At 42.4% G+C, this 13,306-nt stretch overlaps 1 protein-coding gene across 1 annotated transcript in view; it reads right to left on the reverse strand.

Annotated features, from left to right (window-relative positions):
• Positions 1 to 903: 903 nt before the first annotated feature.
• Positions 904 to 13,306, reverse strand: part of ATAD2B (ATPase family AAA domain containing 2B) — a 122,395-nt gene continuing 109,992 nt past the window's right edge. Inside the window, exons 26-29 of the mRNA XM_039913002.1 lie at positions 11,023 to 11,712; positions 7,222 to 7,349; positions 5,241 to 5,369; positions 904 to 4,542 (exon numbers count right to left, since the gene is read on the reverse strand). Coding sequence (XP_039768936.1) covers positions 4,501 to 4,542; positions 5,241 to 5,369; positions 7,222 to 7,349; positions 11,023 to 11,712 — 989 coding nt within the window. The 3' untranslated portion in view covers positions 904 to 4,500. The remainder of the gene's footprint in view (positions 4,543 to 5,240; positions 5,370 to 7,221; positions 7,350 to 11,022; positions 11,713 to 13,306) is intronic.

Here is a 13,306-nt window from a genome sequence, read left to right on the forward strand (position 1 = left end):
TAGTGGAACCTACTAAACCTGGGGAAAACAATGGTAAGCATTAAAAACCACCACTCTGAGAGACCACGGTTCTTCATCTAGATAGAATATTGTAAGTAACAAACTGGAAATCGGTGAGGATGGAGTAGCTAAGAGGCAAAATAGCTGAAATTTCCCCACACCATCTTCCTGTTCCTAGCAAACGCTCATGGAAAATGACCAGAGGCTGAAAACTGTTCACAATGAACAGCAGCTCTGACACCAAACTGAATCCAACTGATAGCATCGTGTCCCAGATTAATCGTCACCAGAACTGTTCTCCCTTAACTCACTTAGGGGACCGGAGGGGGTTGACCCCTCTCGGTCTTACGGCACTAAACATCGCACAACTTAGAGTTTAAGTTCCTTTTGGGAAAGCAATATGTCCCTCCTGAGTTTCATACTTCCCAAGTGCTTAGCACAGTGTAATGCCACAAGTAGGGACTCAATAAATACCATCACAACTGCTAGAGGCCTCCTTGAAACCCCTAAGAAGCATTCAGCACTCTGTTTAAACAGTTGAAACAGACAAAGCAATTTAAGAAAAGGGATTGCACTAAAAAACTGATGAGCTATACTACCACACATCCCAGTTTATTCTCTCAGCTATGAGAAACGCATTGCTCACATTTTAAAGCACAAATGCAGAACACACATTTTAAATTACCTACTGTTGAAATTAGAGGGTTTTTAGATTTAAAAAGCTACCTTTAGAAAGACAAGGAGAATGGAACATGGATTTGGCGTTCCTAAACCAGAGGCAACAAAGCCTGAAGATTAAAAAAAAGATGCTTACTACGGCAGTCAACTTTTCCTCAAAAGTGTTGAATTTAACTAGTAATGCAACGTTAAGCACGTAAGCAACATTATTTTTAACAGAGCTAGAGACTTTTTCTTGCCATCTTTATTCAAGTATTTCACAGCAGTTATATTACAAATTACAGTAAATGTTCAAAATTCCAGAAGTTTAAAAATTAAATAACTTATTTCAAACTAATGAAAATGAAGTCAAATGCAAAACATCAATTTAACACAATTCTGAATTAAGCTACAGAATCCAAAATATACCATAGCTGATGAAGTCTACTTAATCCACCAAGTAGACAGGGGTGAATGAAACCAAACGACAGGACTCCCAAAGTCTAAATAACCAAATGTACAAAATACAAAAGATGCAGTACAAGCCCAAATTCAAGCTTAGGTTGGGATTACAAACAATAATAATCATAGCAAGAATGGCATTCAGCCGCATAACCTGATGTTCCCAGATACTTACTGAATAACGCCATAACTGAACACCAACGTAATCAAAAAAATGGGAAGACAAGTTATTACAAAAAAAATCCAGTAAACCTATAAATACATTGGCATATGAAAAAAATCAAACAACAATACAAAGGACACCAAAAAAAATATTTAATCACAGGTGAGATTCAAGCTCGCAGACACATTTAACTCCACAGCCATCAGCTTCAACCCTAGAAAGTTCAATTATTGTCACTGTAACCCCAACAGTCCCTCAGATAACTTTTTTTGGGGGGAAAGGGGCATAAGGGGGCGAGAGGAGGTGGAGAGGCTCGACTGCGCTGTGCTATACGCTTAACTAACTCTCGCATGGGAGCCATCGTTGGTAATTTTCACAACAGGAAATGAACAGAGGTCAGTTGATACTATTTCTTGCCAATGCTTTAGAGCAAAAAAGTGAAAACTTACAAAAAAGTAAACAAAGGTCAAACCACTTGGGTAATATCACCAGCTGCTTTCAATTCTACAACCACCAGACATCTGTAAAAGAAATAAAACTGGTGTAGTGTGTTTTTTGGGGGGGGGGGGAGGGAGGGGCAGGGGGAGATGGGTGTGGCAGAGGAAGGTGGGGGGGGGGGGAATGCAGCTTTTGCCCATTTTTGTATTTGGACTTTTGGATTGGCTAATTGCTTTCTACAAGACCTACGCTGTTCAAAGTGGCAGCTCCTACTATACCGAGGTTGCCTCCTCCTCTTTTCTCCATCCACGCTGAATGACAACATTAAAATTAAAATTTGGGAAAAAAAAAAGAAAAACTTGATCTTTTGGAAGCTTGATGTGAACTAAAACTCCTTCATCAAACTAAGTGATGACTAAAATCTGAATTTCTTAACTTGTACAAATTTAGTAATCTGTTAAAAACATATGCAGTTTTGTCTTTCACAAGTGCTGCTGCTACTTGAACAGAATCCTTCTGAATTAGTGGAACTGGAATAAATATTTAAAAAAAAATACTGCAGCAAGAACCTGAGACTTGCAAAAAACCCTTTTACCAGAAACTTGCTACAAAAAACCTGCTACATTTTCTTTCATCAAATCTTTAAAGTTTGTAACAATTTCCATCAAAATACAAAACACCAATGTTTTAGACAGCAAAACGGTTTGAACAGGTACGGTGGAAAAAAATTCTAAATTAAATGTGAAAAATCCTACCAATAATCAAATTTGAGATTTTTAAAGAACCTCCATTTTAAAATGTTTTATCTTTAATCGCACTTGCCCACCGGAAAATACAGTGTTTCTACACGGCTTGCATTTTGAGTCATGTGAAGAGCTGAAAATTCCGAAGAAATAAACCTTTCTATTCGATGCTAAGAAAATGAGTGGCATTTCAGGAAAAAAAAGAAAAAGTCAAGCTAGAATTAAAAGGCTTAAATGTAAATATAAAGAAGAACTTTGGATTACTGCAACAGCCTAAGGCCAACATGTGCTGTGGTATATTATATGCTACCATTAGCCATAGACAGTGAGATAAGTACCTTAGCTTTAGCATGTAAACGAGAGCAGAGTGATTACAGAACTCTGTAAACACTGTTGGTAACTAAAATACAAAAAGCTGAGGTAGCTCTGTATCTCTGCAGTAGTCCAAGACCATTTTGCTCTAATTAAAATAAACACATCATGTGTTGCATATTTTGGAAAGACACACCTGCAGCTAAATAACAGCTCTATTAGATGATAATCCCAGCCATCCTGCTCGGGAAATTTTTTCACTATTTTAAAAGCAATCAGCACAGGTAAGTTGAACGATGTACCTCAGATAAAACTGTTCACTGCAATGCTTTGCCTCTTTCCAACTGCCTAGACGATGTCTCCCAGTTTCTGGATTTTTTTTCTTTAAACTGACCCACAATTCATTTTTGGAGAACTGCAAATCTCATGGACAAGTGTTTAAGACCTAAAATGGGCCCAAAACAATGTGAGAAAAATCTGTAAGTGGGGGGGTTCTACATTAATACTGCTGTTCAAAGACTATCTTCAGAGCCCATGTGCAACGATATACACAAAGCATTATAAGCTATGGGGCTTTTGACCACTTCTTTCTCTTCTCTAAGTCCCACTTGGTGATTTCTAGCTTAAAAAAAAAGAATCAGAATCATACAGATCTACTAGAAAGAATCCTACAGTGGGGTAATCTCTCATTTCTAAAAATGTAAAGCATGGACACAAATAAATACACTGTTGTACGAAGAAAGAACAGCCCCTAGCTAATTATGTTCTGGTCGTCAGTGTCAGCAATATAGAAGGTTTTTTTGTTTTGTTTTGTTTTTGTTTTTAAACGTTAACATAGCTCTAAAACAGAAAGATACCATACAGGAGCAAAAGTTCACCATTTTGGTAAATTGTGTGGCTTTTTGACACCTTGGTTGAGTTCTGAGAGCAAGACAGGCATTTTATGACCAATATACTGGCTGCCCTTCGATGACTTGGAACATCGGTCATCTTTGAAATTTCACTCGGAACACAGCTTCCTGACTCTCTCATTTGCTAAAAGCCCAACCATCTGTATAGCCTTATCTTTCTCAAGTGAATAAAAAAGGCACATTAAGGCAGTTCTAGAGAGCCTCATCTTCAAATTACATCCAGTTAACTCCAGCTTTCCACCAGAAAACATCGTGGCTAACTTTAAAACAAGCATATCTGTCCATTACCCAGAGAATAAGAAAAACAACTCTGAAAAAAGAGAAAGGGAGGAGGGGAGGAAAGAAACGGTTGCCCACTCTTTAAAAAATTCAACATAGTGAGAACTGCCCCATCCAGTTTTCATGTTTGTTGGTCTGCTCCGTATTCTTTTAAATTTTCCTCCAAAGAAACTGCATGTAAAGAGGAGCAAAAGTGAGAGCAATTTTTGTAGCACCAAAATCTCCAAGCGGTGGTGTTGTATTCGGTAGTTGTGAAAAATACAACATTTTTCTGAAGTTCTGTTTGGTTCTTGTAGGCTGGTTGGTTTCAGGTACCTGAGACAATAGCACCAAATTCAACAGAAGGGAGGGAGAGTGACGGAGAGAAAGAGAGAGCGAGAGAGAGAGCGCGCAAGAGAGAGAGAGAGAAAGAAATAGAGAGAGCACTTAAGACCAAGGCTCTGCACATACTTGGTGCAATTGAAAATCGAATGGCTCAGAAGACTGCTCTGCCATGAGCAGATTTGAGAGGATAAACCCACTCATCTTGAAGAGTTCACAGGAATGTTTCAAACAGATGAACTGTTCTTTCCATCTCCTAGAAGAAAAAAAAAGGAAATGGCTGAGATGCTGAAGTTTGGTAAAAATTAATGATGAAGCAATGCAGACACAGCAAACTTTCTCTGACCAGGTCAAAATGCACGATCATTTCAAAATACAATAGGTACATTTTTACAACACTGCACCCTTTTATAATCCTCTGAAGGAGTTATGTCACCTATTAGTTCTCACGAGTCACCCAAAAGCCTAACAAAAATGAGACTGGAACCCAAAATCCATTAAGTTCAGTGATCCAGGTTTTATTGCCATTCTTCTTAATGGCATGAATTCAGGATGAAAGTGGTTGCTCCTTAATAACAATAATAATGATAATAATAATAGCATTTGCTAAGTGCTTGCTATGTACCAAGCACTGGGGTAAATGCCAGGCTAGCAGTTTGGACATAGTCTCTGCTCACAGACACGGGCTCACAGTCTAGGTAGGTGGGAGTAGGATTTAATCCCCATTTTACAGGTGAGGAAGCTGACGCCCAGAAAAGTGAAATGACTTACCTAAAATCACACAGCAGGCAAGTGGCAGAGCCAGGATTAGGACCCGGGGCCTCTGACTACCTGGCTTGGGTTCTGTCTACTAGGCCACGCTGCCTCTCAAAAATCAAACTAGGAGATTCAACTCAAAGTTCCAAAAGAGTCTGCCCCAAGTTCAGCACTTTGTCGGGAACGAGATGCTCTTACCTCTACAAGTTGGGATTTATCGTACTCTTTACGATGTCGATAGATGCACTGACTAAGAAGTGAGTAGAGTCTCTCGAGCTGATCAACTGCCAGATTATCACTCTTCTTGACCAACAAATCAAGTAGTTTCTAAGGAAATGGAGGGGAAGGAAGGAAATATGCTTATTTTCATATGAAAAAAGACAGCCTGCTAAAGCAGTTCAGAGCTTACAAACCCACACAGGATTCTAGGGGTGGGACCAGGGTGCCACACTGATCCAGACACATGTCCTAGCCCAGCCTGACTACTGCCACAGCCCCCTCACTTTATGTCCCTCTCTCCACTCTCTCCCACGCTACTCCACATGTCACTCTCGTGCCCAGATCATTTTTCTGAAACATCATGCCGCACGCACATCTCCACTCCTCAAAAAGTTCCAACGGTTGCCCGTTCCTCTCGACAGCAGGCAGAGACTCTTAACGACTGGCTTTACAACACAATATTAGCTCCCTCCCTCATACGTGCTAGCACTTCTCTCCTGCTATGCCCCACTTGAGCGTTCTGTTCCCCTTGGGCAAACCTACTCATTGGCATCACTCTCCTCTCTCTGGCTACTGCCTTCTTGCTCATGCCTTCCCCAGTCTGGAACTCCCTCCCACTTTAAATCTGAGAGTCACAGCTCTCCCCCTTCTCCAATATCTCCTAAGGGATCTTTTCTCCAAGTACTACTGAATCTCTTCCCACCTTGTACCCCAAGCTGCCACCTTCTGAGCCATTTAAGGATTTAAATTACCACCGCCCGCCCGTAGCACTTAAATACAGATCCTCTGCCACTTCCCCATCTGTAATTTATTTAGGTGTCTGTATTTTTTCCACTAAACAGCAAGCTCCTTGAAGGGAGTGTCTTCTAACACTTTTGCACACATCCAAGCGCTTAGTATAGTGTTGGTATTTGTTAAGCGCTTACTATGTGCAGAGCACTGTTCTAAGCGCTGGGGTAGATACAGGGGAATCAGGTTGTCCCACGTGAGGCTCACAGTTAATCCCCATTTTACAGATGAGGTAACTGAGGCACAGAGAAGTGAAGTGACTTGCCCACAGTCACACCGCTGACAAGTGGTGGAGCCGGGATTCGAACCCATGACCTCTGACTCCCAAGCCCGGGTTCTTTCCACTGAGCCACGCTGCTTCTCTATAATAATAATCTTGGGATTTGTTAAGCGCTTACAATGTGCAGAGCACTGTTCTAAGCGCTAGGGTAGATACAGGATAATCAGATTGTCCCACATGAGGCTCACAGTCTTAATCCCCATTTTACAGATGAGGTGACTGAGGCACAGAGAAGTTAAGTGACTTGCCCACAGTCACACAGCTAAGTGGTAGAGCCAGGATTCGAACCCATGACCTTTGACTCCCAAGCCCGGGCTCTTTCCACTGAGCCACACTGCTTGTGCTCTGCTCAAACTAGGTGCCCAACCAATCCTACCGGTGATGACGATGATGATGACCAGAACGCCCTGCTTAATCACCTGCCACCCTCTCCCCCAGCTCTCTCTTTGGCCCTCCTCCTTTCTCAACTTTCTCAATCCCCTTCGGAAGCTGACGGCACCTCGCTGTGGATGAAATCCCTGATCCCCTATCACTAGTCACACTTGCTACCCTGTGAATAGCCATATCTATTTTTTAAAGAGAATCTCTTAAGCGCTTACTATGTTCCAGGCACTGTACTAAGCGCCAGGGAAGATACGAAATCATCAAGATGGAGGCAGTTCCTATCGCACGCAGGGCTCACAGTCGTAATCCTCATTTGACAGACGAGGTAACTGAGGCCCAGAGAACTGAAGTGACTTGCCCAGGGTCACACAGCAGACCAGTGGCAGAGCCAGGATTAGAAAGCAGGTCCCCTGACTCCCAGGCCCATGTTCTATTCGCTAAAGCCAACAGGCTTTCAAGTACAACTGTAGGTAGGTGGCTTTTCCCCTCCTGAGAAAGATTTGTTACCTTCAGCCTCTCGTGATCGACGACAAGAGATGGCCTGGGCTCTGAGGATTCCTCTGGGACCTGCTCCAAGCTTCCCCCTTTTGAAGGCTCTAAGACTACCTTACGGAACTTCTTCACTTTGGAGGCTCCTGCAATACAGACACAGCACACATTTCAACAAGTCACTTGGTGGAAAACTAGTTTCAGCAACGACGTATACAGCATCCCCCAATGGTTTTTGAGAGACACGATGAGGAAACTGATTAATAACCTAAGCAAGAAGACAAGGACAGTTATCATATTCTAATCAGGAAATTCTACCACTGTTTAAAATGCAGTAAAAGACACCTCAGAAAATTGAAATTTCATATCAAAATCAGCACTGTTTTAAAATCTACTTAGAGGAAAACATATCTTTACAATAGTAGTGCTGGAAGCAGTGCATTAAACCAGACACCTGGAAAGTACTAAACAAAGAAGTGGCATGTTCCCGGTGCACAAGGAGCTAATCAATGGTATTTATTGAATCCTTACTGTGTGCAGAGTACTGTACTGAGCGCTTGGGAGAGTTCAATACAACAGAGTTGGTAGACACACTCCCTGCTCAGGAGGAGCAACAAAACATGAAAATATTTCACGGAGTAGTCAAAATAATGTGCAACTGAATAAACAAATAGAGAAGAGCTGAGAATAGATATAAGTTTGTGAGAGCTCAATAAATACGATTAATGGATGACACTCCCAAACCTATCGGTCCAGCCCACTAGCCACTAGATTAGTGCTTCCAAATCATTACACCTGGTTCTGTTAAAATGTGTCTTCCCTACACATTTCAGCTAAAACACTTCTAACCAAGTAGAGAACATTAGCCTGATGATAACGGGCCTGTTTGGAAGAAACTGTGTGTGGAAGAAATGGTTTGCGTGCCTGGTTTTAAACACTACTATAAGCTCGTTGTGGGTAGGAAATGTGTTTATTTATTGTTATATTGTACTCTCCCAAGTGCTCAGTACAGTGCTTGGCACACAGTAAGTGCTCAGTAAATAAAACTGAATGAACTATTGCAGCGTGAATTTCCTTATAGTGGAGTTTTGTGCAAATACAATGCCTACATTTTAGGAGATCTGATGTACTTTGGGAAGATTCTACGAATCTGGCTACATTATCAGAGTTTATTTTACGAGGTCATCATTGAGAAAGGGCTAGAGTGCTCGAATCGGGGACCTCACGGCATACAAAACTAACTGCCACTGGGCACTGCATTCCTCCCACTCCTATGTGCTTCTGGCAAGGTGTCAGAAGGAAGAGGCTAGAGGAACCATTTACGAAGGGTAGGGGAGCCTAGGTGTACATTCTGGGGCCTTGGCAGAACCCTAATTAAATTATCCAATAAAAGATGATTAAGATACAGCCAAAAACCAAAAGAAGATAGAAAAAAAAAGACAGGGACTTTACATGGAGAACTATAGAAGAGAACTAAATTTCAGCACTTCTGGGCCTTGGATCGTGGTCAACATTCTGCTCGCTAATCTACAGCTCCAATATCTCGTTCAGCTTCTTTCACCATTTCACAGTGAGAACCGATACTGGAATTAGAACATATTTCTAATATTTATTTTTCCGAAGGAAAAACTTACAGTGATGATGTTCAAAGCAGTTAGAATCTCTATTTCATCCCTTTACGAGAATCCTAAGACTATAGATTCTCTTTCCTACTCTGTAATTTTAACCACACCAAAAAAAACCAAAAAACCCCAACCAGTTGATGCCACCACCCACATCCCTGAAGCTCACAAGCTGGGCATTATCCTTAACTTCTCCCTCTTTTTCAGCCCCCATCAATTACTGTACATGCCAGACAGAACGCTGAATGGATGGATGAAAAGCAGTAAAGGCAGGGGTGACAGAAAAAAAAAACTATCACTGCATGCTGGGATAGGGAGTGAGTGTAGTAGAAAAAGCAGAGGCCTGGGAGCCAATAGTTTCACTGAGGTATGGTTTCGGCACACAGAAACACTCATCTCATCCTCCCCCGCTAGACTGTAAGCTCACTGCGGGCAGGGAATGCGCCTACCAACTCTGTTATATTGGATGCTCCCGAGCACTTAGTACAGTGCTCTGCACACAATACACACTCAAATACCAATGACTGAGCCTTCTCAGCCATCTTTTTAGTCACTAATCAAGAGGAAATATCCCACTTGCTAAGCGCTTAGTAAATTGCTCTGCACATTTATGCATTCATTCAAACATATTTAATGACCTAAAATGAGGTAACTGAGGCACAGAGAAGTTAAGTGTCTTGCCCACAGTCACACAGCAGACAAGTGGCAGAGCTGGGAATTGAACCCATGACTTCTGACTCCCAAGCCCATGTTCTTTCCACTGAGCCACGCAGCTTCTCTCCCTCTCCACTGTTCCCTCCCAAGTGCTTAGAACAGTGTCCTGCACCCAAAAAGCACTTGGAAAGTACAAGTCGCCAACAAATAGAGACGATCCCTACTCAACAGGTTCACAGTCTAGAAAGGGGGAGACAGACAACAAAACAAGTGGATAGGCATCAGTAGCATCAATATAAATAGAATTATAGATATACACACACCATTAATAAAATAAATAGAACAATAAATATGTGTATATATATACACAAGTGCTGTGGGGCGGGGAGGGGAGGAGGAGCAGGGAAAAAAGGTGGCTAAATCTGGGAAGGCCTCCTGAGGTGGGCTTTCAGTAAGGCTTTGAAGGGGGGGGAAGTGTGCTAGTTTGGTGGATGTGAGGAAGGAGGGCATTCCAGGCCAGAGGTAGGTCGTGGGTCAGGGGTCGATGGCGGGACAGGCGAGACGAGGTGCAGCGAGGAGGTTAGCGGCAGAGGAGCGGAGTGTGCGGGCTGGGCTGTAGGAGAGAAGGGAGGTGAGGTAGGAGAAGGCAAGGTCATGGAGAGCTCTGAAGCCATTTGTGAGGAGTATTTGCTTGCACTTAATAAATATGATTGAATGAAAGAAAATCTACTCCCTCTGCCTGTGCTCCATCATTTTTTAAATCATCCCAAGGTCCTAGACAGGTCATAAACCAACACGAGGCCAACATTATGAGTAGAAATATTGGCCATAGTTTAGCCTGGGTTCACTCCTGCCCTCTGCACCTAAGCCTGATGAACCAATGATATTTACTGAGCACTTACTGTGTGCAGAGCACTGTACTAAGCGCTTGGGAGAGTACAATACAAGACAGTTGGTAGGCAGGTTCCCTGCCCACAATGAGCTCAGAGTCTAGCAGGAGAGACAGACATTAAAATAAACTACAGATGGCGAAACTGCAAAGTATAAGGATTTGGATTTAAGTGCTAAGGGGCTGAGGGTGGGGTGGATATCAAGTGATTGGTTTGCATCCTGCTGGGGTACAGCCTGCTCCCTTTCTTTCCTTCCCTTATCCATGATCTCCACTCAAAACATTCAGAATTTGTATTCTGGGGCTTGGAATCCAATTATGATCCTCTTGGAAAAACAGTTCCCCCAGCACCAAAATAAAAGAACAACAAAAAAAAACTGTTCTCTGATCCTTTACTCCCTTAGAGATCACCTGAACTAGCTTGGCAGGGAACATTAGACAACAAGAACAATATAATTTGGAATTACAAATCAATTTCAGTTTACTGTCTCACTAACCTACCAAATAGGGGTGGAAATGTATTATAATATTATTGGACATCAAAATTTCCTTAATACAGTTCATCATGAAACATGACTGCTTTTAGTGGGCACCAGACAGAAACACATTAACTCAGAAGTTAAAATGCAAAAATATTGGGAAAGCAAGGCATACCTTCCTTATCAGGCTCTGCATCTTTGTTTTCTAGGTCAGAGTTCTGTGCTGTCTTCTCCGTATTACTACATGGTAGTGTCTCGGTATTAAGCTCTGTTGCCAGATCATCTCCTTGGTTTTCAGTGGCAGTATCTGGTTTCTCCTTTGGCAGGTCCTCCAGAGTGGAAATTTGCTCGGATTTATCACAAGGAGGAACCACATCATCCACTTCTGCTTTGCCATTTTGACACTCTGAAACAGAAACACCCTGGAGGCTGTCTTCCATAGCCTCTCCATTCAAAGAGTGGCCTTTAAGGGAAGAGTCTTCCCTGGATCTGTTTTCTGGGTTGAAGGAGACACTGCTGTTCACGAGGAGAGACTCATTCGAGCTCTCCTCTTCTGTGGATGCAAAATTGTTGTCTTTTGTTACTGTCCCATTATTGAGCCTCTGCTCCTGGTCAATATCCATGATATCGCAGGATGACTCGTCATTTGTCAAAGAGAGGTCCCCAGTTTCTTCTCCGTTCTCTTCGTGGCAATCTGTGCTGACCTCAAGCTCGCCGTTCTCCAGCAGTTTTCTTTCTTCTCTATGATGTTCGTAGTCGGTAAATTTTGAATCCTCTTCATCTTTTTTAAAATTATTGACTTTTCTTTTCTTAATGATTCCTTTACCCCACTGGGAACGCCGCCTTGATTTTCTCCGTACTCGAACTGGTTCAGAGAATATGGACACACATTTAATTTGGAATGCATATAAAACAGGATCACCTATTCTGTGCTTCGGTTTCCCCATCTGTAAAATCGGGATTCAACACCTGTTTTCCTCCTCAGACTGTAAACTCCATGCAGGACAGGAAGTGTGCCTGACCTGATTAGTTTGAATCTAGTGCAGTGCTTAGTACAGTGCTCGGCATATAGTAAGAATCCAACCTCACAAGTATTATTAAGATCCAAAGTAACATGAATTCACACTTTAGTGGAGTATAAACCAGCATTTACAATTTCTATCACTTGAGTATCTAAGAACCTCACATTGTTTTTACATTTTTTGTAATCCTTCACAACTCCCATACTCAGCAAACACAGAAAAATTAAGTACTCACTATCCTGCTCCAAACACCTTCAAACATTTCTATTGCATTGTTGATGTTGGTATTTGGTATGTGCTTACTATGTGCAGAGCACTGTTCTAAGCACTGGGGTAGATACAAGGTAATCAGGTTGTCCCACGTGAAACTCAAAGTCTTAATCTCCATTTTACAGATGAGGTAACTGAGGCACAGAGAAGTTAAGTGACTTGCCCACAGTCACACAGCAAACAAGTGGCAGAGCCGGAAATTGAACCCATAACTTCTGACTCCCAAGCCCATGCTCTTTCCACTGAGCCATGCAGCTTCTCTCCCTCTCCACTGTTCCCTCCCAAGTGCTTAGAACAGTGTTCTGCACCCAAAAAGCACTCAAATAATAATAAGAGTAATTGTGGTATTTGGGTATTTAAGCACTTACTATGTGCCAGGCACTGTACTAAGCATTGTAGTGGATACACACAAGTTGAGTTGGACAGTCTCTGCTTCACATGGGGCTCACAGTCTCAATCCCCATTTTAGGGATGAAGTAACTGAGGCCCAGAAAAGTGAAGTGGGCTTGCCCAAGATCACGCAGCAGGCATGTGGCAGAGACAAGACCAGAACCCATGTACTTCTGACTCCCGGCTCATGCTTTATATCCACTAGGCCATGCCGACTACTGATTGATTGCCTAGATATACCAGCCACTTTGGTGAGGTTCTTCCTGAGGCTTCCCAGTGGGCGGGTATGGCTACCGGGACGCTTATGAATCTGTCTTACAACCCTGAGTGCCTGACCTAAATTTGGCTAAGTCTGCCTCACTGCTTCTTGTCAAAAAGGTAAGGGGGAAGGGGAAAAGAACTGCATGACTGATAGAAGGGTTTCATTATTTTACCTCCCTGGACACTTGATCATTTGGAAGTAATATAGCAATTTAACAGAGCAGGAGAGGGGTAAATCTAACTGACAGCTAAAACACATAAAGTCTGGATTCCTAATCCAGCGGGTTTCACCATCCCACGGCACAGTGACCAAAGGGCTTAGAATGAAGGAGTCCAAGATGATGTGGCAAAATAATCCATGTTGGAAAACTTTTTTCTTCCTAAAAGAAATTTTAAACTAAAGCTCTGGTTGAAATCCCAGGCCCACTACTAAGCCCAGCCCAAGCTGAGCCCCAGAACCACGCAATGCCTGCTTCCAATCCAAACCACAATGAGATCTGGTCTCACTTTCACTGC

This window comes from Ornithorhynchus anatinus, chromosome 9, assembly GCF_004115215.2.
Source record: "Ornithorhynchus anatinus isolate Pmale09 chromosome 9, mOrnAna1.pri.v4, whole genome shotgun sequence".
Lineage (NCBI taxonomy): Eukaryota > Metazoa > Chordata > Mammalia > Monotremata > Ornithorhynchidae > Ornithorhynchus > Ornithorhynchus anatinus.